This window comes from Tachyglossus aculeatus, unplaced genomic scaffold, assembly GCF_015852505.1.
Source record: "Tachyglossus aculeatus isolate mTacAcu1 unplaced genomic scaffold, mTacAcu1.pri scaffold_315_arrow_ctg1, whole genome shotgun sequence".
NCBI lineage: Eukaryota > Metazoa > Chordata > Mammalia > Monotremata > Tachyglossidae > Tachyglossus > Tachyglossus aculeatus.
The window spans coordinates 6,807-34,425 of record NW_024045029.1 but is presented as its reverse complement, the minus strand read 5'-3'; the positions used below and the strand labels follow the sequence as shown (position 1 = coordinate 34,425).

General features: G+C 47.8%; 1 protein-coding gene across 1 annotated transcript; it reads left to right on the top strand.

The window, feature by feature from the left end:
* Positions 1-514: 514 nt before the first annotated feature.
* On the top strand, positions 515-26,743 carry LOC119923858 (serine/threonine-protein kinase 36-like; the record flags this gene model as incomplete). Its single annotated transcript, XM_038743062.1, has 9 exons — positions 515-577; positions 5,285-5,534; positions 7,603-7,696; positions 9,070-9,191; positions 9,585-9,826; positions 14,079-14,172; positions 19,653-19,802; positions 25,216-25,274; positions 26,638-26,743. Coding segments are annotated over 9 exons (1,180 nt in total), but the record flags the coding sequence as incomplete, so codon positions are not given.
* Between the last annotated feature and the right edge of the window lie 876 nt (positions 26,744-27,619).

Here is a 27,619-nt window from a genome sequence, read left to right as displayed (position 1 = left end):
TGATTGATGATGATGACACAGTCCCTGCCCCACGTGGCGCTCACAGTCTTCATTCATTCATTCAGTCGTATTTATTAATAATAATAATAATAATAATAATGATGGTATTTGTTAAGCGATCAAACGAATAAATGAATGGACTGTCCAATGAATGAATGAATGAATGAATGAGCCCACTGTTGGGTAGGGACTGTCTCTATAGGTTACCAATTTGTACTTCCCAAGCGCTTAGTCCAGTGCTCTGCACATAGTAAGCGCTCAATCAATACGATTGATGATGATGGTGGATTGTACTGTCCAAGCTCTTAGTCCAGTGCTCTGCACACAGGAAGCGCTCAATAAATACGATTGAATGAATGGATGAGTGAACAATTACCACTATTATTATTGTTATTATTATTATTATTATTATTATTATTATTATTATTATTCTCTCCTCCCTCCAGGTGCAGATCATCGCGGCGCAGCTGGTCTCGGCCCTGTTTTATCTGCATTCCCACCGCATCCTGCACAGGGACGTGAAACCCCAGAACATCTTGTTGGCAAAGGACGGTAGCGTCAAGCTCTGCGACTTCGGGTGGGTTTCCCCCCAGTCCACCCCCACAACCCCCTTTTTTAGTGGTATTTGTTAAGCGCTTACTAAGTACCGATCAATCAATCAATCAATCGTATTTATTGAGCGCTTACTGTGTGCACAGCACTGGACTAAGCGCTACCAGGCACTGTACAAAGCGCTGGGGGAGAAACATATCTATTCTATTTATTTTATTTTGTTAGTATGTTTGGTTTTGTTCTCTGTCTCCCCATTTTAGACTGTGAGCCCACTGTTGGGTAGGGACCGTCTCTATATGTTGCCAACTTGGACTTCCCAAGCGCTTAGTACAGTGCTCTGCACACAGTAAGCGCTCAATAAATACGATTGATGATGATTGATGATGATGACACAGTCCCTGCCCCACGTGGGGCTCACAGTCTTCATTCATTCAGTCAGTCGTATTTATTAATAATAATAATAATAATGATGGTAATTGTTAAGCGCTTACTATGTGCACAGCACTGTTCTAAGCGCTGGGGGGGATACAAGGTGGTCAGGTTGTCCCACGGGGGGCTCTCAGGCTTAATCCCCATTTTGCAGATGAGGGAACTGGGGCACAGGGAATCAATCAATCAATCGTATTTATTGAGCACTTACTGTGTGCAGAGCACTGTACTAAGTGCTTGGGAAGTACAAGTTGGTAACATAGTAAACGCTTATCTCCACCAGCACTTAGAACAGTGCCTGGCACATAGTAAGCACTTACCAAATACCATTATTATGATCCGATGATCTTATAATGCTGGTATTTGTTAATCAATCAATCAATCGTATTTATTGAGCACTTACTGTGTGCAGAGCACTGGACTAAGCGCTTGGGAAGTACAAGTTGGCAACATATAGAGATGGTCCCTACCCAACAGTGGGCTCACAGTCTAGAATCTAGAATCACAGTCTAGAGTCTAGCGCTTAGTACAGTGCTCTGCACATAGTAAGTGCTCAATAAATACGATTGATTGATAGAATAATAATAATAATAATAATGATGGCATTTATTAAGCGCTTACTATGTGCAAAGCACTGTTTTACGTACTGGGGTAGATACCAGGTGAGCAGGTTGTCCCACGTGAGGCTCCCAGTCTTCATCCCCGTTTTCCAGATGAGGAAACTGAGGCCCAGAGAAGTGAAGTGACTTACCCAAAGTCACCCAGCTGACAAGTGGCAGAGCCGGGATTAGAACCCACGACCTCAGACTCCCAAGCCCGGGCTCTTTCCACTAAGCCACGCTGCCTCTCTAACTTCTTCTCTTGTATTTACCCCAGCGCTTAGAACAGTGCCTGTCACATAGTAAGCGCGTACCAAATGCCATTATTATTATCCAATGATCTTTTATCTCCCCCAGCGCTTAGAACAGTGCCTGGCACATAGTAAGCGCATACCAAATACCGTCATTATTATCCAGTGATCTTGTATCTACCCCAGCGCTCAGAACAGTGCCTGTCACATAGTAAGCGCTTACCAAATACCATTAATAATAATAATAATAAATAATGTTGGCATTTATTCATTCAATCGTATTTATTGAGCGCTTACTGTGTGCAGAGCACTGGACTAAGCGCTTGGGAAGTACAAGTTGGAAACATCTAGAGATGGTCCCTACCCAACAGTGGGCTCACAGTCTAGAAGGGATTTATTAAGCGCTTACTATGTGCCAAGCACTATTCTAAGCGCTGGGGAGGTTACAAGGTGATCAGGTTGTCCCCCGGGGGGCTCCCAGTCTTCATCCCCATTTTCCAGATGAGGTCACTGAGGCCCAGAGAAGTGAAGTGACTTGCCCAAAGTCCCACAGCTGGCAATTGGCTCAATAGAAAGAGCCCGGGCTTGGGAGCCAGAGGTCATGGGTTCTAATCCCAGCTCCACCACTTGTCAGCTGGGTGACCTTGGGCAAGTCACTTCACTTCTCTGGGCCTCAGTTCCCTCGTCTGTAAAATGGGGATTAAAACAGTGAGCCCCCCGTGGGACAACCTCATCACCTTGTACCCCCCCCCCCAGCGCTTAGAACAGTGCTTGGCGCATAATAAACGCTTAATAAATGCCATCATTATTATTATCATTATTATTATTGTCAGCTGTGTGACTTTGGGCAAGTCACTTAACTTCTCTGGGCCTCAGTGACCTCATCTGTAAAATGGGGATTAAGACTGTGAGCCCCACATGGGACAACCTGATCACTTTGTACCCCCGCCCCCAGAGCTTAGAACAGTGCTTTGCACATAGTAAGTGCTTAATAAATGCCATTATTATTATTATTGTCAGCTGTGTGACTTTGGGCAAGTCACTTAATTTCTCTGGGCCTCAGTGACCTCATCTGTAAAATGGGGATTAAGACTGTGAGCCCCACATGGGACAACCTGATCACTTTGTATCCCCCCCAGCGCTTAGAACAGTGCTTTGCACATAGTAAGCGCTTAATAAATGCCATTATTATTATTATTGTCAGCTGTGTGACTTTGGCCAAGTCACTTAACTTCTCTGGGCCTCAGTGACCTCATCTGTAAAATGGGGATTAAGACTGTGAGCCCCACATGGGACAACCTGATCACTTTGTATCCCCCCCAGCGCTTAGAACAGTGCTTTGGACATAGTAAGCGCTTAATAAATGCCATTATTATTATTATTGTCATCTGTATGACTTTGAGCAAGTCAGTTAACTTCTCTGGGCCTCAATGACCTCATCTGTAAAATGGGGATGAAGACTGTGAGCCCCACATGTAACAACCTGATCACTTTGTATCCCCCCAGCGCTTAGAACAGTGCTTTGCACATAGTAAGCGCTTAATAAATGCCATTATTATTATTATTGTCAGCTGTGTGACTTTGGGCAAGTCCCTTAATTTCTCTGGGCCTCAGTTCCCTTATCTGTAAAATGGTGATTAAGACTGTGAGCCCCACATGGGACAACCTGATCACCTTATATTCCCCCCAGCAGTTAGAACAGTGCTTTGCACATAGTAAGCGCTTAATGAATGCCATTGTTATTATTATTATTGTCAGCTGTGTGACTTAGGGCAAGTCACTTAACTTCTCTGGCCTCAGTGACCTCATCTGTAAAATGGGGATTAAGACTGTGAGCCCCACATGGGACAACCTGATCACTTTGTCCCCCACCAGTGCTTAGAACAGTGCTTTGCACATAGTAAGCGCTCAATAGATACAATTGAATGAATCAGCGTGGCTCAGTGGAAAGAGCCCGGGCTTGGGAGTCAGAGGTCGTGGGATCAAATCCCGGCTCTGCCAGTTAATAATAATAATAATAATAATAACAATAATAATAATAATAATAATGGAGAAGCAGTGTGGCTCAGTGGAAAGAGCACGGGCTTTGGAGTCAGAGGTCATAGGTTCGAATCCCAACTCCGCCACATGTCTGCTGTGTGACCTTGGGCAAGTCACTTCACTTCTCTTCACTTCTCTTTTAGACTGTGAGCCCACTGTTGGGTAGGGACTGTCTCTATATGTTACCAACTTGTACTTCCCAAGCGCTTAGTCCAGTGCTCTGCACACAGTAAGCGCTCAATAAATGCGATTGATTGATTGATTGATTCTCTGAGCCTCACTTACCTCATCTGCAAAATGGAGATGAAGACTGTGAGCCCCACGTGGGACAACCTGATCACCTTGTATCCCCCCCAGCGCTTAACAAATGCCATCATCATCATCATTTGATCCCATGACCTCTGTCTCCCAAGCCCAGGCTCTTTCCCCTGAGCCACGCTGATTCATTCAGTCGTATCTACTGAGCACTTACAGTGTGCAAAGGACTGTGCTAAGCGCTTGGGAGGGTCCAGAAGAACAAGTACAGAGCTCTGCACACAGTAAGGCCTCCTCCAGGAGGCCTTCCCAGACTGAGCCCCTTCCTTCCTCTCCCCCTCGTCCCCCTCTCCATCCCCCCCATCTTACCTCCTTCCCTTCCCCACAGCACCTGTATATATGCATATATGTTTGTACGGATGTTTTACTCTATTTATTTATTTATTTTACTTGTACATATCTATTCTATTTATTTTATTTTGTTAGTATGTTTGGTTTTGTTCTCCGTCTCCCCCTTTTATCATCAATCATCATCAATCGTATTTATTGAGCGCTTACTATGTGCAGAGCACTGTACTAAGCGCTTGGGAAGTACAAATTGGCAACATATAGAGACAGTCCCTACCCAACAGTGGGCTCCCAGTCTAAAAGGGGGAGACAGAGAACAAAACCAAACATACTAACAAAATAAAATAAATAGGATAGATATGTCCAAGTAAAATAAATAAATAAATAAATAGAGTAATAAATATGTACAACCATATATACATATATACAGGTGCTGTGGGGAAGGGAAGGAGGTAAGATGCGGGGGATGGAGAGGGAGACGAGGGGGAGAGGAAGGAAGGGGCTCAGTCTGGGAAGGCCTCCTGGAGGAGGTGAGCTCTCAGCAGGGCCTTGAAGGGAGGAAGAGAGCGAGATTGGCGGATGGGCAGAGGGAGGGCATTCCAGGCCCGGGGGATGACGTGGGCCCACTGTTGGGTAGGGACCGTCTCTATATGTTGCCAACTTGGACTTCCCAAGCGCTTAGTCCAGTGCTCTGCACACAGTAAGCGCTCAATCAATACGACTGATTGATTGATTGATCGAATAAATACGATTGAATGAACAGCAGAGCTCACAGTCCGGACTAACCAACGCCCCGACGGTGGCGGTTAGGTTCGCCCGGGCCATGGGCAGCGGTACGACGGTGCTGACGTCCATCAAGGGCACCCCCCTGTACATGTCGCCGGAGCTGGTGGAGGAGCGCCCCTACGACCACACGACGGACCTGTGGTCCTTGGGCTGCATCCTGTACGAGCTGGCTACTGGTGGGCCGCCCTTCTACACCACCAGCATCTTCCGCCTCGTGAGCCTCATCCTTCAGGATCCCGTCCGTTGGCCGCCAGGCCTCAGCCCCTGCTTCCAGGTCAGGAGCCGGGCCCGGGGGCCTGTCCTATTTATCCACTGGTGGGCAGGGACCGTCTCTAGATGTTGCCAACTTGGACTTCCCAAGCGCTTAGTACAGTGCTCTGCACACCGTAAGCGCTCGATAAATACGATTGATTGATTGGTCCAGCTCTTGCTGGGGGCGGGACGCGGGACTGACACCTGGGGAGACGACAGCTGTCTCTTCCTCCCTTTTCTAGCCTGTGAGCCCACTGTTGGGTAGGGACTGTCTCTCTATGTTGCCAACTTGGACTTCCCAAGCGCTTAGTACAGTGCTCTGCACACCGTAAGCGCTCGATAAATACGATTGATTGATTGGTCCAGCTCTTGCTGGGGGCGGGACGCGGGACTGACACCTGGGGAGACGACAGCTGTCTCTTCCTCCCTTTTCTAGCCGGTGAGCCCACTGTTGGGTAGGGACTGTCTCTCTATGTTGCCAACTTGGACTTCCCAAGCGCTTAGTACAGTGCTCTGCACACCGTAAGCGCTCGATAAATACGATTGATTGATTGATCCAGCTCTTGCTGGGGGCGGGACGCGGGACTGACACCTGGGGAGACGACAGCTGTCTCTTCCTCCCTTTTCTAGCCTGTGAGCCCACTGTTGGGTAGGGACTGTCTCTCTATGTTGCCAACTTGGACTTCCCAAGCGCTTAGTACAGTGCTCTGCACACAGGAAGCGCTCAATAAATACGATTGATTGATTGATTGACTGTCTCTATATGTTGCCAAGAGTATAGCAGACACATTCCCTTCCCGCGGTGAGCTGACGGTCTAGAGGGGGAGAGGGACATGTATAGAAAGAAATTAATGATGGAGGTGGACCTAAATGGGGTGGGGCTGGGAGGGGGGATTCATTCCTTCATTCAGTCGTATTTATTGAGCGCTTACTGTGTGCAGAGCACTGGACTAAGCGCTTGGGAAGTCCAAGTTGGCAACATCTAGAGACGGTCCCTACCCAACAGTGGGCTCACAGTCTAGAAGGGGGAGACGGACAACGAAACATAACATATTAACAAAATAAAATAATTGGAATAGTAAATATGTGCAAGTAAAATCGAGTAATTAATCTGTCCAAACGTATATCCGGGTGCTGTGGGGAGGGGAAGGAGGTAGGGCAGGGGGGAGGAGGAGAGGAAAAAGGGGGCTGAGTGTGGGAAGCCGAGAAGGGAGCGGGAGAAGAAGAAAAGTGGGGCTTAGTCTGGGAAGGCCTCTGGGAGGAGATGGGCCTTCAGGAAGGCTTTGATTATTTTGTTAATTTGTTTTGTTTCGTCGTCTGTCTCCCCCTTCTAGACTGTGAGCCCGTTGTTGGGTAGGGACCGTCTCTATATGTTGCCAACTTGGACTTCCCAAGCGCTTAGTCCAGTGCTCTGCACACAGTAAGTGCTCAATAAATACGATTGATTGATTGATTGATTCCATTATTCCCAGCCAAAAGAGGGGCCAGGTAGCCCCCATTTTGTGGTCCTTTGTTCACCTCTTGCCCCTTCCCGCTGCCTGGTCTCAATCATTCAATCAATCAATCAATCAGTCAATCGTATTTATTGAGCGCTTACTGTGTGCAAAGTACACAGTACCCTTCTAGACTGTGAGCCCGTTGTTGGGTAGGGACCATCTCTATCTGTTGCCGACTCGTACTTCCCAAGCGCTTAGTGCGGTGCTCTGCATACACTGAGCGCTCAATACATACGCTTGAATGACTGAATGAATGATGAGGACTAAGTAAGCTCACTGTGGGCAGGGAATGTGTCTGTTTCTTGTTGTGTCGTACTTTCCCAAATGCTTAGTACAGTGCTCCTCACACAGTAGGCGCTCAGTAAGTACCATTGAACGGATGAATGAGGAGGGAGAGTATTCCAGGCCAAAGGCAGGATGTGGGAATCCGGCCTGCGGACCCCACTGTTCCTCCAACTGCTGCGAGGGTCTCGTGGGTTTGTGAGTGGGGGTCTTGCCCACCGGAGAGAACGGGGGGTTGGGGCGGACTGGGGGAGACCCTCCCCCTTGGCCCTAGGACCCTGCTGACCACCTTCCACCCTCTGCCCTCCACAGAGCTTCCTGCAGGGCCTGCTGACCAAGGACGCCACGCTGCGCCTCGCCTGGCCCAACCTCCTCAGCCATCCCTTCGTCGCCGGCCGGCTCACACGTGAGAGACAGAAAGAGACACAGACAGAGACAGAGGGGCAGGGAGAGACAGAGAGAGTGTGTCTGTGTGTGTTTGAGAGAGAGGGAGAGAAAGGGAGCAAGGGAGAGAAAGAGAGAGAAAGAGAAAAAGAGGAAGAGAAAGGGGGGAAAGAGGGAGAGGGAAAGAAAGAGAAAGGGAGAAAAAGAATGAGAAAAAAGAGGGTGAGAGAAAGAGACAGAAAGAAAGAGGGAGAGGGAAAGAGAGGAAAAAGGAGAAAGAGAAAGAAAGGGAGAGAAAGAAAAAGGGAGAAAGAGACAGAAAGAAGGAGGGAGAGGGAAAGAGGGAGAGAAAGAAGGAGAGAGAAAAAGGGAGAGAAAGAAGGAGGGAGAGGGAAAGAGGGACAGAAAGAAAGGAGAGAGAAAGGGAGAAAGAAAAAGGGGAGAGAGAAAGAGAAAGAAAAGGAGAAAGAGAGACAGAAAGGAGGGAGAGGGAAAGAGGGAGAGAAAGAAGGAGAGAGAGAAAGGGAGAGAAAGAAGGAGGGAGAGGGAAAGAGGGACAGAAAGAAAGAGAGAAAGGGAGAAAGAAAAAGGGGAGAGAGAAAGAGAAAGAAAAGGAGAAAGAGAGATAGAAAGGAGGGAGAGGGAAAGAGGGAAAGAGAAAAAGAAAGAAAGAAAGAGAGAATGAAAGAAAGAAAGAAAGAGAAAGAAAGAGAGGGAGAGAGAGAGAAAGAGAAAGAAAGAGAGAGAAAGAGAAAGAAAGAAAAGAAAGAAGGAAGGAAGGAAGGAAGGAAGGAAGGAAGGAAGGAAGGAAGGAAGGAAGGAAGGAAGGAAAGAGAGAAAAAGAGAAAGAGAGAAAGAAAGAAAGAAGGAAAGAAAGTAAGAAAGACAGAAAGAAAGAAAGAAAGACTGTAGATGGGGTGTCTGAAAAGAAAAAGAAAAGGAAGGAGGGAGAGGGAAAGAGGGAGAGAAAGAAAGGGAGAGAGAGGAAAAAGGGAGAAAGAGAAGGAGGGAGAGGGAAAGAAAAGGGAGAAAGAGAAAAAGAAAGGAGGGAGAGGGAAAGAGGGAGCAAGAGAAAGAAAGAGTCCAGTGCTTTGCACAAAGTAAGTGCTCAATAAATACGATTGAGTGAATGGAAGAGGGAGAAAGAGGATAAGAGAGAGAGGGGGAGAGAGAAAGAAGGAGGGATAAAGAGAGTGAGGCAGAGGTTGTGAGGGGGTTCCCCCCTTGTCCCTGGGGTGCTGGCCTGGGCCCCCGTCCCGGCCCCTGGCCTCCTCTCCCCAGTCCCCCCTGGGGACCCTTCATCCCGCAGTCCACCGGTGCCACCCCGTGTGCCCAGCCCCTGTGCCCGCACCCCGGCCTCAAGACACTCCCTTCACCCCCCGCCCCGCCGGGCAGTGGTCCCAGAGCCGGGCACCCCAGCTCTGAGCGGCCCCGACAGCGGCCAGCCGCCCCCCGAGCCGCCCAAGGAGGAGCAGGCCCAACTGCGGCACCCCGGGAACCCCGGCCACGAGGGCAGGGTGAGTGCCCGCCAGGCCATTTATTCATTCATTCACCTGTATATATGTATATATATTTGTACTTATTTATTACTCTATTTTACCTGTACATATCTATTCTATTTATTTTATTTTGTTAGTATGTTTGGTTTGGTTCTCTGTCTCCCCCTTTTAGACTGTGAGCCCGCTGTTGGGTAGGGACTGGCTCTAGATGTTGCCAACTTGGACTTCCCAAGCGCTTGGAGTAAGTAAGAGCTGTGATTGATTCATTCATTCAATCGTATTTAGTGAGCGCTGACTGTGTGCAGAGCACTGGACTAAGCGCTTGGGAAGCCCAAGTTGGCAACATCTAGAGACGGTCCCTACCCAACAGTGGGCTCACAGGCTAGAAGGGAATCCATCCCATCTTCCCAGGATCCAGCGGCGCTCCGAGCCCCATTGCAGACCACCGCCCGCCGAGGAGGTGAAGCCAAGGGGGCGTCTACTACTCTGGCCTCACGGCCCGGGCCGAGAAGCGTCTCCCCAGCCTCGATGCCCACCGGGGCCGGCTGCCTACCCCCTTCCTCGTCCTCCTCGTCGTCTTCCTCCTCGTCCTCCTCCTCCTACGACAGCAGCCAGGATGAGTGGGAGATGACCGAAGGCCCCCCAACCCCACGGTGAGCAGGCCGGCCGGACCGTCTCTATATGTTGCCAGCTTGTCCTTCCCAAGCGCTTAGTACAGTGCTCTGCACACAGTAAGCGCTCAATAAGTACCATTGATTGATTGATTGATTGTGGGGGGCAGGCGGAAGGGTCAGGGACTGGGGGGGGGTGTTACGGCGCGGACATGGGGTGAGCACACATAGTCAAGAAGCAGTGTGGCCTAGTGGGTACAACCCGGGCCTGGAAGTAGGAAAGTCATGGCTTCTCATTCCATCAACAAATACCATTATTATTATTATTATTATTATTATTATTATTATTATTATTATTATTATTAATACCATCATCATCATCACCTCCCCCTCGTCCCCCTCTCCACCCCCCCATCTTACCTCCTTCCCTTCCCCACTGCACCTGTATATATGTATATATGTTTGTACATATTTGTTACTCTATTTATTTTACTTGTACCTATCTATTCTATTTATTTTATTTTGTTAGTATGTTTGGTTTTGTTCTCTGTCTCCCCCTTTTAGACTGTGAGCCCGCCGTTGGGTAGGGACTGTCTCTATATGTTGCCAACTTGGACTTCCCAAGCGCTTAGTACAGTGCTCTGCACACAGTAAGCGGTCAATAAATACGATTGATGGTGATGATGATGATCACCTTCTAGACTGTAAGCCCACTGTTGGGTAGGGACTGTCTCTGTGTGTTGCCAGCTTGGACTTCCCAAGCGCTTAGTATTCATTCATTCATTCATTCATTCAAACGTATTTATTGAGCGCTCACTGTGTGCAGAGCACTGGACTAAGCGCTTGGGAAGTCCAAGTTGGGAACATAGAGAGTACAGTGCTCTGCACACAGTAAGCGCTCAATAAATACGATTGAATGAATTATTATTATTGTTATTCTGGCTCCGCCACTTATAATAATAATAACGATAGCCTTTATTAAGCACTTACTATGTGCAAAGCACTATTCTAAGCGCTGGGGAGGTTACAAGGTGATCAGGTTGTCCCACGCGGGGCTCCCAGTCTTCATCCCCATTTTCCAGATGAGGGAACTGTGGCCCAGAGAAGTGAAGTGGCTTGCCCAAAGTCACACAGCTGGCAATTGGCGGAGCCGGGATTTGAACCCATGACCTCTGACTCCAAAGCCCGGGCTCTTTCCACTGAGCCACGCTGCTTCTCTAAGGAGCTGCTTCGCTGCTTCTTCTTCTTTATTGAGCGCTTACTGTGTGCTGGGCACTGTACTAAGCGCTTGAGTCTTCACCCCCAGGCCCAGGGAAGTGACGTGGCTTGCCCAAAGTCACACAGCTGACAGTTGGCGGAGCCGGGATTTGAACCCATGACTTCTGACTCCAAAGCCCGGGCTCTTCCCACTGAGCCACGCTGCTTCTCTAAGGGGCTGCTTCGCTGCTGCTTCTTCTTTATTGAGCGCTTACTGTGTGCAGGGTACTGTACTAAGCGCTTGAGTCTTCACCCCCAGGCCCAGGGAAGTTTCGTGGCTTGCCCAAAGTCACACAGCTGGCAGTTGGCAGAGCCGGGATTTGAACCCATGACCTCTGACTCCAAAGCCCGGGCTCCTTCCACTGAGCCACGCTGCTTCTGCTGTGTGACCTTGGACAAGTCTGCTGTGTGACCTTGGACAAGTCACTGCACTTCTCTGGGCCTCAGTTCCCTCCTCTGTCAAGTGGGGATTGAGACCACCGTGAGCCCTGAGTGGGACGGGGACTGTGTCCAACTCCATTTGCTTGTATCGATCACAGCGCTTAGTACACTGCCTGGCACATAGTAAGTGCTTAAACACTGCAGTAGTAGTATTAGCAGTGGTAGTAGTAGTATTTATTAAGCGCTTACTGTGTACATAACACTGTACTAAGCGCTGGGAATGGCAAACAGGTGAGAATTAAACATGCTCCCGACTCTTGGGGGGCTCATAATTGAAGAGCGAACAGGTTCATTCAGTCAGTCAGTCCTATTTATTGGGCACTTACTGTGTGCAGAGCACTTTACTAAGCACTTGGGAGAGGACAATACAACAATAAACAGACACATTTCCTGCCCACAAAGAACTTCATTTATTCAGCAGTATTTATTGGGCGCTTACTGTGTGCAGAGCACTTTACTAAGCACTTGGGAGAGGACAATATAACAATAAACAATAAACAGATGCATTCCCTGCCCACAAAGAACTTCATTTATTCAGTCCTATTTATTGGGCGCTTACTGTGTGCAGAGCACTTTACTAAGCACTTGGGAGAGGACAATACAACAATAAACAATAAACAACAATAAACAGATGCATTCCCTGCCCACAAAGAACTTCATTTATTCAGTCCTATTTATTGGACGCTTACTGAGTGCAGAGCACTTTACTAAGCACCTAGGAGAGGACAATACAATAAACAACAATAAACAGACACATTCCCTGCCCACAAAGAACTTCATTTATTCAGTCTTATTTATTGGACGCTTACTGAGTGCAGAGCACTTTACTAAGCACCTAGGAGAGGACAATACAATAAACAACAATAAACAGACACATTCCCTGCCCACAAAGAACTTCATTTATTCAGTCCTATTTATTGGGCGCTTACCGGGTGCAGAGCACTTTACTAAGCACTTGGGAGAGGACAATACAATGAACAATAAACAGACACATTCCCTGCCCACAAAGAACTTCATTTATTCAGTCCTATTTATTGGGCACTTACTGTGTGCAGAGCACTTTACTAAGCACTTGGAACAGGACATTACAACATTAAACAATAAACAGACACATTCCCTCTCCACAAAGAGCTTCATTTATTCAGTCCTATTTATTGGGCGCTTACTGTGTGCAGAGCACTTTCCTAAGCACTTGGGAGAGGACAATATAATAATAAACAGACACAGTCCCTGCCCACGATGAGCCGACAGTCTACAGAGTGACTCAGTTCCTCCTCCCCACTCCCCGTTGGACAGGCCGAGAGCTGGAGGGGTGTGTTATTGGGGTGGGATGGTCCTCGTCAATCAGGGGTGTTTATTGAGCGCTTCCCGTGTGCGGAGCAGTGGACTAAGCGCTTGGGAGCGGACCGTGTGGGCTCGCATCTCCTCCTGCCTTCAGGACATCTCCATTTGGATATCTGCCCGCCACCTAAAGCTCAACATGTCGAAGACTGAACTCCTTGTCTTCCCTCCCAAACCCTGCCCTCTCCCTGACTTTCCCATCTCTGTTGACGGCACTACCACCCTTCCCGTCTCACAAGCCCGCAACCTTGGTGTCATCCTCGACTCTGCTCTCTCGTTCACCCCTCACATCCAAGCCGTCACCAAAACCTGCCGGTCTCAGCTCCGCAACATTGCCAAGATCCGCCCTTTCCTCTCCATCCCAACCGCTACCCTGCTCATTCAAGCTCTCATCCTATCCCGTCTGGACTACTGCATCGGCCTTCTCTCTGATCTCCCATCCTCGCGTCTCTCCCCGCTTCAATCCATACTTCACGCCGCTGCCCGGATTATCTTTGTCCAGAAACGCTCTGGGCATATCACTCCCCTCCTCAAAAATCTCCAGTGGCTACCAATCAATCTGCACATCAGGCAGAAACTCCTCACCCTGGGCTTCCAGGCTGGCCATCCATCCATCCATCCCCTGGCCCCCTCCTCCCTCACCTCCCTTCTCTCCTTCTCCATCACAGCCCGCACCCTCCGCTCCTCCGCCGCTAATCTCCTCACCGTTAGGCCTCGCTCTCGCCCGTCCCGCCATCGACCCCCGGCCCCCGTCCTCCCCCGGGCCTGGAATGCCCCCAATCCCTCTGCCCATCCGCCAAGCTCGCTCTCTTCCTCCCTTCAAGGCCCTACTGAGAGCTCACCTCCTCCAGGAGGCCTTCCCACACTGAGCCCCTTCCTTCCTCTCCCCCTTGTCCCCCTCTCCATCCCCCCCATCTTACCTCCTTCCCTTCCCCACACCACCTGTATATATGTATATATGTTTGTACAGATTTATTACTCTATTTATTTATTTTATTTGTACATATCTATTCTATTTATTTTATTTTGTTAGTATGTTTGGTTTTGTTCTCTGTCTCCCCCTTTTAGACTGTGAGCCCACTGTTGGGTAGGGACTTCTCTATATGTTGCCAATTTGTACTTCCCAAGCGCTTAGTACAGTGCTCTGCACATAGTAAGCGCTCAATAAATACGATTGATGATGATGATGATGATGATGACCGTGTGGGTCTTAGCCTTACTTCTTTGTGGGCCTTCCCGTCCCCCGGGCCTGTAGAGAGCATCGGATCTCCCTGGACTACGAACGAGAGTTCCCGCACACGCCGAGGGCCCCACACTCCGGCCCCAACGCTGCCCGCAAGGACACCGAGGTCAGACACCCCATCTACGGTTTTTTTCTTTTTCTTTCTTTCTTTCCCTCTTCTTTTCTTCCTTCCTTCCTTCCTTCCTTCCTTCCTTCCTTCCTTCCTTCCTTCCTTCCTTCCTTCCTTCCTTCCTTCCTTCCTTCCTTCCTTCCTTTCCTCTCTCTCCCTTTCTCCCTCCCTCTCTCCCTCCCTCTCTCCTTCTCTCTCCCTTCCTTCCTTCCTTCCTTCCTTCCTTCCTTTCTTTCTTTCTTTCTTTCTTTCTTTCTTTCTTTCTTTCTTTCTTTCTTTCTTTCTTTCTTTCTCTCTTCCTTCCTTCCTTCCTTTCTTCCTTTCTTTCTTTCTTTCTTTCTTTCTTTCTTTTCTTTCTTTCTTTTTCTTTCTTTCTTTCTTTCTTTCTCTCTCTCTCTCTCTCTCTCTCTCCCTCCCTCCCTCCCTCCCTCCCTCCCTCCCTTCCTTCCTTTCTTTCTTTCTTTCTTTCTTTCTTTCTTTCTTTCTTTCTTTCTTTCTTTCTTTCTTTTTCTTTCTTTCTTTTTCTTTCTTTTCTTTCTTTCTTTCTTTCTTTCTTTCTTTCTTTCTTTCTTTCTTTCTTTCTCTCTCTCTTTCTTTTTCTTTCTTTTCTTTCTTTCTTTCTTTCTTTCTTTCTTTCTTTCTTTCTTTCTTTCTTTCTTTCTTTCTTTCTTTCTTTCTTTCTTTCTCTCTCTCTCTCTCTCTCTCTCTCTCTCTCTCCCCCTTCCGTCCGTCCTTCCTTCCTTCCTTTCTTTTTCTTTCTTTCTTTCTTTCTTTATTCTTTTCCTCCCTCCCTTCCTTCCTTCCTTCCTTCCTTCCTTCCTTCCTTCCTTCCTTCCTTCCTTCCTTCCTTCCTTCCTTCCTTCCTTCCTTCCTTTCTTCTTCTTTCTTTCTTTCTTCTTTTCCTCCCTCCCTCCTTCCTTCCTTTCTTTCCTCCTTTCCTCCCTTTTCTTTCCTTCCTTTCTTTCCTCCTTTCCTCCCTTTTCCTTCCTTCCTTCCTTCCTTCCTTCCTTCCTTCCTTCCTTCCTTCCTTCCTTCCTTCCTTCCTTCCTTCCTTCCTCCCTCCCTTCCTTCCTCCCTCCCTCCCTCTGTCCTAAGTGCTTGGGAGAGTAGAAGCAGCATTGCATAGTGGATAGAGCCCGGGCCTTGGAGGTCGTGGGTTCTAATCCTGATTCTGCCACTTGCCTGCTGTGTGCCCGTAGGCAAGTCACTTCACTTCTCCCTTGAGGGAAGCAGCACGGCTTAGTGGAAAGAGCCCCGGCTTGGGAGTCAAAGGATGTGGGTTCTAATCCCGACTCCTCCACTTGTCTGCCGTGTGACCTTGGGCTTTTAACTTCTCTGTGCCTCAGTTCCCTCATCTGTAAAATGGGGATTTAGACTGTGAGCCCCACGTGGGTCAACTCGATTACCTTGTATCTACCCCAGCGCTTAGAACAGTGCCTGGCACATAGTAAGCGCTTAGCAAATACCATCATTATCATTATTATTGTTATCTGGGCCTCAGTGACCTCACCTGGAAAATGGGGATTGAGACCGTGAGCCCCACTGGGACAGGGAATGGGTCCAACCTGATGACCTCGTATCTACCCGCGTGGCTCAGTGGAAAGAGCCCGGGCTTTGGAGTCAGAGGTCATGGGTTCAAATCCCAGCTCCGCCACTTTCATTCATTCAGTCATATTTACTGAGCGCTTACCATGTGCAGAGCACTGTATTAAGCACTTGGGAAGTCCAAGTTGGCAACATCTAGAGACGGTCCCTACCCAACAGCGGGCTCACAGTCTAGAAGGGGGAGACAGACAACAAAACAAAGCATATTAACATGGTAAAATAAATAGAATAAATTGGTACAAATAAAATAAATTTGTACATATTACTCATAATGTGTACAACTTCCTCATGGGTTCTAATCCCACCTCTACCGCTTGTCAGCTGTGTGGCTCTGGGCAAGTCACTTCACCTCTCAGTGCCTCATTTCCCCCATCTGCAAAATGGGGATTAAGACTGTGAGCCCCATGTGGGACAACCTGATCACCTTTAATTCTCCCCCCACCCCCCCCGGTGCTTAGTACAGTGCTTGGCACATAGTAAGCGCTTAACAAATGCCATTATTATTATTATTGTAGTAAGGGGACGAGGGGGTGACTGTCAGCTGGGTGACTTCGGGCAAGTCACTTCACTTCTCTGTGCCTCAGTTCCCTCATCTGTAAAATGGGGATGAAGACTGTGAGCCCCCCGTGGGACAACCTGATCACCTTGTAACCGCCCCAGCGCTTAGAACGGTGCTTTGCACATAGTAAGCGCTTAATAAATGCCATCATTATTATTATTATTATTACCCCAGCGCTTAGGACAGTGCCTGGCACATAGTAAGCGCTTAGCAAGTACCATAATGATTATTATTATTATAAACAGGCACTTTTTCTAACCACAAGGACCTCGCTCCGCGGGTTGGTTAAGGGATTGGGGAGTCTGAGGGAGGGGAATTGGAGGCCCGGGGTGGGGGGGCTGTGGTATTTGGGGGTCCAGTACAGAGCCCCTTCCCCCACCCCCCAGTTCTACCCATCAGGACGTAGAGGACAGACACCCCACCCAGAGACCTTCCTTTATTCCTTCCTTCAATCATATTTATTGAACACTTACTGTGTGCGGAGCATGATCATTATTATCATCAAACATATTTACTGAGTGCTTACTATGTGCAGAGCACTGTACTAAGCGCTTGGGAGAGGACAATGCAACACAAGGTCATCAGGTTGGACCCATTCCCTGTCCCAGTGGGGCTCACAGTCTCAATCCCCATTTTCCAGATGAGGTCACTGAGGCCCAGATAACGATAATAATGATAATGATGGTATTTGTTAAGCGCTTACTATGTGCCAGGCACTGTTCATTCATTCATTCATTCAGTCAATCAATCGTATTTATTGAGCGCTTACTGTGTGCAGAGCACTGGACTAAGCACTTGGGAAGTCCAAGTTGGCAACATGTAGAGACGGTCCCTACCCAACAGTGGGCTCACAGTCTACAATAATAATAATAATAATAATAACGATGGCATTTATTAAGCGCTTACTATGTGCAAAGCACTGTTCTAAGTGCAGGGGTAGATACAAGGTGATCAGGTTGCCCCATGGGGGGCTCACAGTCTTAATCCCCATTTTCCAGATGAGGTCACTGAGGCCCAGAGAAGTGAAGTGACTTGCCCAAAGTCACCCAGCTGACAATTGGTGGAGCTGGGATTTGAACCCAGGACTTCTGACTCCAGAGCTCATGGGGGAGACAGAGAACAAAACAAAACATATTAACAAAATATTAATTGAAATATTAATATTTTCAAATATTTCCCTTCAAAGCCCTACCGAGAGCTGACCTCCTCCAGGAGGCCTTCCCAGACTGAGCCCCCTCCTTCCTCTCCTCCTCCTCTCCCTCCCCATCCCCTCCGCCTTACCTCCTTCCCCTCCCCACAGCACCTGTATATATGCATATATGTTTGTACGGATTTATTACTCTATTTCTTTATTTTATTTGTACATATTTATTCTATTTATTTTATTTTGTTAATATGTTTTGTTGTCGGTCTCCCCCTTCTAGACTGTGAGCCCACTGTTGGGTAGGGACTGTCTCTCTATAATAATAATAATAATGGCATTTATTAAGCACTTACTATGTGCAAAGCACTGTTCTAAGCACTGGGGAGGTTACAGGGAGATCAGGTTGTCCCATTGGAGGCTCACAGTCTTACTCCCCATTTTACAGATGAGGGAACTGAGGCCCGGAGAAGTGAAGTGACTTGCCCAAAGTCACCCAGCTGACAATTGGCAGAATCGGGATTGGAACCCATGACCCCTGACTCCAAAGCCCGGGCTCTGTTTCCACTGAGCCATGCTGCTTCTCTATATGTTGCCAACCTGTACTTCCCAAGCGCTTAGTCCAGTGCTCTGCACACAGTAGGTGCTCAATAAATGCGACTGAATGAAGGAATGAACAAAATAAAATAAATAGAATAAATATGGACAAAGAAAATAAATTAATAATAATAATGTTGGCATTTGTTAAGCGCTTACTATGTGCAAAGCACTGTTCTAAGGGCTGGGGGGGGATACAAAGTGATCAGGGTGTCCCATGTGGGGTTCACAGTCTTAATCCCCATTTTACAGATGAGGTCACTGAGGCTCAGAGAAGTTAAGTGACTTGCCCAAGGTCACACAGCGGACAATTGGCAGAGCCGGGATTCGAACCCATGACCTCTGCTTCCAAAGCCCGGGCTCTTTCCACTGAGCCACGCTGCTTCTTTATATGTTGCCAACTTGTACTTCCCAAGTGCTTAGTCCAGTGCTCTGCACACAATAGGCGCTCAATAAATACGATTGAACGAAGGAATGAACAAAATTAAATAAATAGAATAAATATGGACAAAGAAAATAAATAAATAATAATAATAATGTTGGCATTTGTTAAGCGCTTACTATGTGCAAAGCGCTGTTCTAAGCGCTGGGGGGGGGATACAAAGTGATCAGGTTGCCCCACGTGGGGTTCACAGTCTTAATCCCCATTTTACAGATGAGGTCACTGAGGCTCAGAGAAGTGAAGTGACTTGCCCGAGGTCACACAGCGGACACGTGGCGGGGCCGGGATTCGAACCCATGACCTCTGCTTCCAAAGCCCGGGCTCTTTCCGCCGAGCCACGCTGCTTCTCGAAATATAAATAAATAAATAAACAAATAAATAAATAAATAAATAAATAAATAAACAAATAAATAAATAAATAAATAAATAAATGAATAAATAAATAAATCATTAATAAACAAACAAACAAATAAATAAATGGATAAATAAATGGATAAATAAAATAAACGAATAAATAAATAAATAAGCAAGCAAGCAAACAAACAAATAAATAAATGATGAACAAACAAACAAATAAATAAATAAATAAATAGAATGAATGAATAAATAAATAAACAAATAAATAAACAAATAAATAAATGAACAAGCAAACAAACAAATAAATAAATGATGAATAAACAAACAAACAAATAAATGGATAAATAGATGGATAAATAAATAAATAAAATAAATAAATGAATGAATGAATACATAAATAAATAAATAAATAAATTTACATTTATAAATAGATATAAATAAAAGCGCTGGGGTAGATACAAGGTAAGCAGACACATTCCCGGCTCACATTGCTCGGGGGGCTGGGGGTGGGGGCTTGGGGCGGCTGAGGATTTGGGGTCCAGCGGAGAGCCCCCTCCCAGCTTGGTCAGGGGAGACTTTGCTCCCCCCTGCTCCCTCATTCATTCATTCAGTCGTATTTATTGAGCACCTACTGTGTGCAGAGCACTGGACTAAGCGCTTGGGAAGTCCAAGTTGGCAGCATATAGAGACGGTCCCTACCCAACAGCGGGCTCACAGTCTAGAAGGTTCTCCCGCAGGTTCTCCCGCAGTGCTCCCCGCTTGCGCGGGTACCGGAGGGGGCAGAGGATGGAGCGTCGTGCCCGCTGCCCGTCGTCCGCCTGATGGAGTGTCTCCTGGCTGCCCAAGCCCATCCGGCCCCGCTGTCCGGCCTGGGATGCCAGGGCCCACCGCCGGGCCTTGGACCGGACAATGCCCAGCTCCAGGAGGTAGGTCGGGGGCACCCGGTGGTTCACTCATCCCTTCCTTCATTCATTCGATCGTATTTATTGAGCGCTTACTGTGTGCGGAGCACTGGACCGAGCGCTTGGGAAGGCCGAGTTGGCAACATCGAGAGACGGGCCCTGCCTAACAGCGGGCTCACGGCCTAGAAGGGGGAGACAGAGAACAAAACCAAACATATTCACAAAACAAAATAAAGAGAATAGATAGGTACAAGTAAAAGAAATAAATCATCATCAATCGTATTTATTGAGCGCTTACTATGTGCAGAGTAAATAAATCAATAAATAGAGTAATAAATATGTACAAACATATATATGCATATATACATGCATATATATATATATATACATGCACATGTATATATATAATAATAATAATAATAATAATAATAATGGCATTTGTTAAGCGCTTACTATGTGCAAAGCACTGTTCTAAGCGCTGGGGAGTTTACAAGGTGATCAGGTTGTCCCATGTGGGGCTCACAATCTTAATCCCCATTTTACAGATGAGGGAACTGAGGCCCAGAGAAGTTAAGTGACTTGCCCAAAGTCACACAGCTGACAAGCGGCGGAGCCGGGATTTGAACCCATGACCTCTGACTCCAGAGCCCGGGCTCTTTCCAATGAGCCACGCTGCTTCTCTAAATATATATACATATATATATACATATATATACATGCATATGTATAATATATATATACATACATATATATATATATGTGTGTATATAACATATATACATATATACAGGTGCTGTGGGGAAGGGAACAGCGGGTTCCCGGCCTAGAAGGGGCAGCAAGGAGGCAGACGCAGCAGTCGATAATAATAATAATAATAATAATGATGTTGGGATTTGTTAAGCGCTTACCATGTGCAAAGCACTGTTCTAAGCGCCGGGGGGAACCACAAGGAGATGAGGTTGTCCCATGTGGGGCTCGCAGTCTTAATCCCCATTTTACAGATGAGGGAAATGAGGGACGGAGAAGTGAAGTGACCTGCCCAAGGTCCCACAGCAGATATGGGGGGGGAGGCGGGATTCGAACCCATGACCTCTGACTCCCAAGCCCGCACTCTTCCCGCTGAGCCACGCTGCTTCTCAGGCAATCAAGTTGCCCCACGGGGGGCTCGCGGTCTTCATCCCCCTTTTCCGGATGAGGTAACCGAGGCCCAGAGAAGTGAAGTGGCTTGCCCCAAAGTCACCCAGCTGACAAGTGGCGGGGTCGGGATTTGAACCCATGACCTCCAGCCACTAAGCCGTGCTGGGGAAGACAGACGTTAATATAAATCGGTAAATTACCTGGAGTAGGCGCTCAATAAATACGACTGATTGGTTGATTGACACCATGAATCATTATGGTGGCCGTTGGGATGGAGAGGAAAGGGGGAATTGTAGCAGTGCCGTGAAGGACGAACTGACAGGATTTGATTGACTAGGTGGGTGGAATTTGAGAAATGGGTGGAGGGCAATGCCGGGTTTACGGGCTTGTGAAATAAGGGGGGCAGTGGTGTTATCTACAGTGGCAGGAAAGACAGGGAGAAGACAGAACTTGGGTGGGAAGAGAAGGAATTCCGTTTGGGACATGTTTAGTGTGAGTTGGGTAGGGACTGTCTCTCTATGTTGCCAATTTGTACTTCCCAAGCGCTTAGTACAGTGCTCTGCACATAGCGCTCAATAAATACGATTGATGATGATGATGACATCCTGGTGAAGATGTTCTGAAGGTAGGAGAAAATTGGACATTGCAGGGAAGGAGGTTGCCACTGGAGGAGGGCCCACCCCATCACCCCATCACCCCTCCTCTTCCCCCTGCCCTCCACGATAATAATAATAGTGTGCCATCATTATTAATAACAATATTAATTATTATTAATAATGACGGCATTTATTAAGTGCTTACTAGGTGCCAAGCACTGTCCTAAGCACTGGGGAGGTTACAGGGTGATCAGATTGTCCCACGGGGGGCTCACCGTCTTCATCCCCATTTTCCAGATGAGGTCCCCGAGGCCTAGAGAATAATAATAATAATAACGATGGCATTTGTTAAACGCTTACTATGCGCAAAGCACTGTCCTAAGCACTGGGGAGGTTACAGGGTGATCAGATTGTCCCACGGGGGGCTCACCGTCTTCATCCCCATTTTCCAGATGTGGTCCCCGAGGCCTAGAGAATAATAATAATAATAATGATGGCATTTGTTAAACGCTTACTATGTGCAAAGCACTGTCTTAAGCGCTGGGGAGGGTATAAGGTGATCAGATTGTCCCACGGGGGGCACAACTCTTCATCCCCATTTTCCAGATGTGGTCCCCGAGGCCTAGAGAATAATAATAATAATAACGATGGCATTTGTTAAACGCTTACTATGCGCAAAGCACTGTCCCAAGCGCTGGGGAGGTTACAAGGTGATCAGGTTGTCCCTCGGGGGGCCTCACTATCTTCATCCCCATTTTCCAGACGAGGTCCCTGAGGCCTAGAGAATAATAATAATAATAACGATGGCATTTGTTAAACGCTTACTATGCGCAAAGCACTGTCCTAAGCGCTGGGGAGGTTACAAGGTGATCAGGTTGTCCCTCGGGGGGCTCACCATATTCATCCCCATTTTCCAGGTGAGGTCCCCGAGGCCTAGAGAATAATAATAATAATAATGATGGCATTTGTTAAACGCTTTCTATGCGCAAAGCACTGTCCTAAGCGCTGGGGAGGTTACAGGGTGATCAGGTTGTCCCCCGGGGGGCTCACCGTCTTCATCCCCGTTTTCCAGATGAGGGAACTGAGGCCTAGAGAATAATAATAATAATGATGGCATTTGTTAAGCGCTTACTATGCGCAAAGCACTGTCCTAAGCGCTGGGGAGGTTACAGGGTGATCAGGTTGTCCCCCGGGGGGGCTCACCGTCTTCATCCCCGTTTTCCAGATGAGGGAACTGAGGCCTAGAGAATAATAATAATAATGATGGCATTTGTTAAGCGCTTACTATGCGCAAAGCACTGTCCTAAGCGCTGGGGAGGTTACAGGGTGATCAGGTTGGCCCACGGGGGTCTCACCGTCTTCATCCCCGTTTTCCAGATGAGGGAAATGAGGCCCAGAGAATAATAATAATAATGATGGCATTTGTTCAGCGCTTACTATGTGCCGAGCGCTGTTCATTCAATCGTATTTGTTGAGCGCTTACTGTGTGCAGAGCACCGAACTAAGCGCTTGGGAGGTACAAGTCGGCAACATGTAGAGACGATCCCTACCCAACAGCCGGCTCACAGTCTAGAAGGGGGAGACAGAGAACAAAACAAAACATATTAACAAAATAAAATAAATAGAATAGTGTAATGAGTAGTGAGTAGGCTGACGTTAGGGGGGAGACAGACAACAAAACAAAACAAGTAGACAGGCGTCGATAGCATCAGAATAAACAGAATTATAGATAGATACACATCACTAATTCATTCATGCATTCAATCGCATTTATTGAGCGCTTACTGTGTGCAGAGCACTGTACTAAGCGCTTGGGAAGTACAATTCGGCAACCGATAGAGATAATCCCTACCCAACAAAGGGCTCGCAGTCTAGGAGGACATTTATTTTTTATTCCTGTCTGTCTCCCTCTCTAGACTGTCAGCTCATTGTGGGCTGGGAATGTGTCTGTTTATTGTTCTACTGTCCTCTCCCATGGGACAGTGCTGTGTGCAGAGCACTGTACTAAGCGCTTTTATAAAACTAATAAAATGAATGGAATAAATACATACAAATATGCACAAGTGCTGTGGGGCGGGGAAGGGGGTACAGCAGAGGGAGGGAGTCGGGGAGATGGGGAGGAGGAGGAGCAGAGGAAAAGGGAAATGGGGAATAATAATAATGTGAGCCCCATGGGGGACAGGGACTGTGTCCAACCTGATAAGCTTGTGCCTACCCCAGGGTTTAGTAATAATAATAATAATGATGGCATTTATTAAGCACTTACCATGTGCAAAGCACTGTTCTAAGCACTGGGGAGGTTACAAGGTGATCAGGTTGTCCCCCGGGGGGCTCACAGTCTTCATCCCCATTTTACAGATGAGGTCACTGAGGCCCAAAGAAGTGAAGTGACTTGCCCAAAGTCACACGGCTGACCCCCTTAATTCACTCCTCCCAAGCACTGGGGGGATACAAGGTGATCAGGTTGTCCCACGCGGGGCTCACAGTCTTCATCCCCATTTGACAGAGAAGTGAAGTGACTTGCCCAAGGTCACCCAGCTGACAAGCGGCGGAGGCGGGATTTGAACCCATGACCTCTGACTCCAAAGCCCGGGCTCTTTCCACTGAGCCACGCTGCTTCCCTGGCCCGCATCCTGGCCACGATACCCCGGCCCACATCCTGCCTCTGGCCTGGAAACGCCCTCCCTCCTAAATCGAGAAGTAGCGTGGCTCAGTGAAAAAGAGCCCGGGCTTTGGAGTCAGAGGTCACGGGTTCAAATCCCGGCTCTGCCAATTGTCAGCTGTGCGACTTTGGGCAAGTCACTTCACTTCTTGGGCCTCAGTGACCTCAACTGTAAAGTGGGGATTAAGACTGTGAGCCCCACCGTGGGACAACCTGATCACCTCGTAACCTCCCCAGTGCTTAGAACAGTGCTATTCATTCATTCACTCATTCAATTATATTTATTGAGTGCTTACTATGTGCAGAGCACTGTACTAAGCGCTTGGGAAGTACAAGTTGGCAACATATAGAGACGGTCCCTACCCAATAAATACGACGGTCCCAATAAATACGATTGAATGAAAATGCTATGCACATAGTAAGCGCTTAATAAATGCCATTATTATTATTATTATTATTAATAAGTCCTACGGACAATTAACTCTCCCCCTCTTCAAAGCCTTACTGAAGGCCCATCTCCTCCAAGAAGCCTTCCCCGACTCGGCCCCCCTTTTCTCTTCTCCCACTCCCTTCTGCGTCGCCCTGACTCGCTCCCTTCATTCATTCATTCATTCAATCGTATTTATCGAGCGCTTACTGTGTGCCGAGCACTGGACTAAGCGCTTGGGAAGTCCAAGTTGGCAACATCTAGAGACGGTCCCTACCCAACGGCGGGCTCACAGGCTAGAAGGGGGAGACAGACAACAAGACAGAACGTATTAACAAAATAAAACAGAATAGATATGTACAAATAAAATAAATAAATAGACTAATAAATGCGTATGGACATATATACATATATACAAGTGCTGTGGGGAGGGGAATGCGTACAAACATACATACAGGTGCTGTGGGGAGGGGAAGGAGGGGGCTCAGTCTGGGCGGAGGGGACTTGTCCTAACCAAGCGCTTAGTACAGTGCTCTGCACACAGTAGGCGCTCAATAAATACGATTGAATGAATGAATGGATGAATGAAAGGCTCACCCCTCTCTCCCCTTCCAGCAGCCCCGGACTTTCTTCACCAGCGACTTCAACCTGGAGGAGAGTCAGACGTCAGAGAGGTGAGGGGTGGGCTGTAGAGACCCCCCAACCCCGGGGGGAGAATCAATCAATCAATCAATCGTATTTATTGAGCGCTTACTGTGTGCAGAGCACTGTGCTGAGAACCCATCCAGCCCCTTCCCGCCGCTCCGTCGGGCCCAGCTTCCAACTCCCGGCCCTGGGGGTTGCCGGCGAGGCCGAAATGGACCAGACTGGACGGTGCGGGGGTCTCTGCCCCCTCTTCCATCCTCCCTGGGGTCTCCTGGAAGCACAGCTGCCTATAATAATAACAATAATGGCATTTGTTAAGCGCTTACTATGCGCCAAGCACTGCGGAGGTTACAAGGCGATCAGGTTGTCCCGCGTGGGGCTCACAGTCTTCATCCCCATTGGACAGATGAGGGAACTGAGGCCCAGGGAAGTGAGGTGACTTGCCCAAAGTGGCTGGAGCGCAGGCCTCGGAGTCAGAAGGACCTGGGTTCTAATCGTGGCTCCACCACTTGGCGATAATAATGATGGTATCAGTCAATCAATCAATCGTATTTATTGAGCGCTTACTGTGTGCAGAGCACTGGACTAAGCGCTTGGGAAGTCCAAGTTGGCAACATGGAGAGACGGTCCCTACCCAACAGTGGGCTCACAGTCTAGAAGGATAAGTCTCTATATGTTGCCAAGTTGTACTCCCCAAGCGCTTAGTCCAGTGCTCTGCACACAGTAAGCGCTCAATAAATACGATTGAATGAATGAATGAATGGCAGAGCTGGGATTTGAACCCATGACCTCCGACACCCAAGCCCGGGCTCTTTCCACTGGGCCACTCTGCTTCTCTAGGTGCCCTCTAGGTGGGCATTCATTAATTTATTCATTCATTCATTCATTGTATTGTATTTATTGAGCGCTTACTGTATGCAGAGCACTGGACTAAGCGCTTGGGAAAATACAACAAGAAACGGCGACCATCCCTGACGGCAGTGAGCTCACCGTCCGGGGTGGGGGGACCACCTTTGGGTGGGCATCCCTCCAAGGTGGGCAAGAGAAGCGGCGTGGCTCAGTGGAAAGAGCCCGGGCTTCGGAGTCAGGGGTCATGGGTTCGAATCCCGGCTCCGCCAACGTGTCTGCTGTGTGACCTGGGGCAAGTCACTTCACTTCTCTGGGCCTCAGTTCCCTCATCTGTAAAATGGGGGTGATGACTGTGAGGCCCACGCGGGACAACCTGATCACCTTGTATCCCCCCAGCACTTAGAACAGTGCTTTGCACGTAGTAAGCGCTTAACAAATGCATTATTATTATTACTATTATTATTATTATTATTATTATTATTATTATCATTATTATTATCCCTCTGAGGGGAAGGGATGGGCAACCTGGGCATTTCTCCCCAGCCTGCAGATGTTTCGGGAGGCCACTGGCCTCTTCCTGGACCTCCTGAGGAAGTTTCTGGATCATCCGGACGACTCCCACCCTCCCCTGAGAGCCGACGGCCTTAAGGTAAGGCCCTCTCCGTTCGTTCGTTCGTGGGAAAGTCAATCAATCAATCAATCAATCGTATTTATTGAGCGCTTACTATGTGCAGAGCACTGGACTAAGCGCTTGGGAAGTACAAATTGGCATCGCATAGAGACAGTCCCTACCCAACAGTGGGCTCACAGTCTAAAAGGGGGAGACGGAGAACAGAACCAAACATACCAACAAAATAGAAATGTACAAGTAAAATAAATAAATAAGTAAATAAATAGAGTAATAAATATGTACAACCATATATACATATATACAGGTGCTGTGGGGAAGGGAAGGAGGTAAGACGGGGGGATGGAGAGGGGGACGAGGGGGAGAGGAAAGAAGGGGCTCAGTCTGGGAAGTCGTTCATATATATTTATTCTATTCATTTCATTTTGTTCATACGTTTGGTTTTGTCGTCTGTCTCCCCCTTCTCATCATCAATCGTATTTATTGAGCGCTTACTGTGTGCAGGGCACTGGACTAAGCGCTTCTCGACTGTGAGCCCGCTGTTGGGTAGGGACCGGCCCTATATGTCGCCAACTTGTACATCCCAAGCGCTTAGTCCAGTGCTCTGCACACAGTAAGTGCTCAATAAATACATATCTATTCTATTTATTTTATTTTGTTAATATGTTTGGTTTTGTTGTCTGTCTCCCCCTTGTAGACTGTGAGCCCACTGGTGGGTAGGGACCGTCCCTATATGTTGCCAACTTGTACATCCCAAGCGCTTAGTCCAGTGCTCTGCACACAGGAAGCACTCAATAAATGCATATCTATTCTATTTATTTTATTTTGTTAATATGTTTGGTTTTGTTCTCTGTCTCCCCCTTCTCGACTGTGAGCCCGCTGTTGGGTAGGGACCGT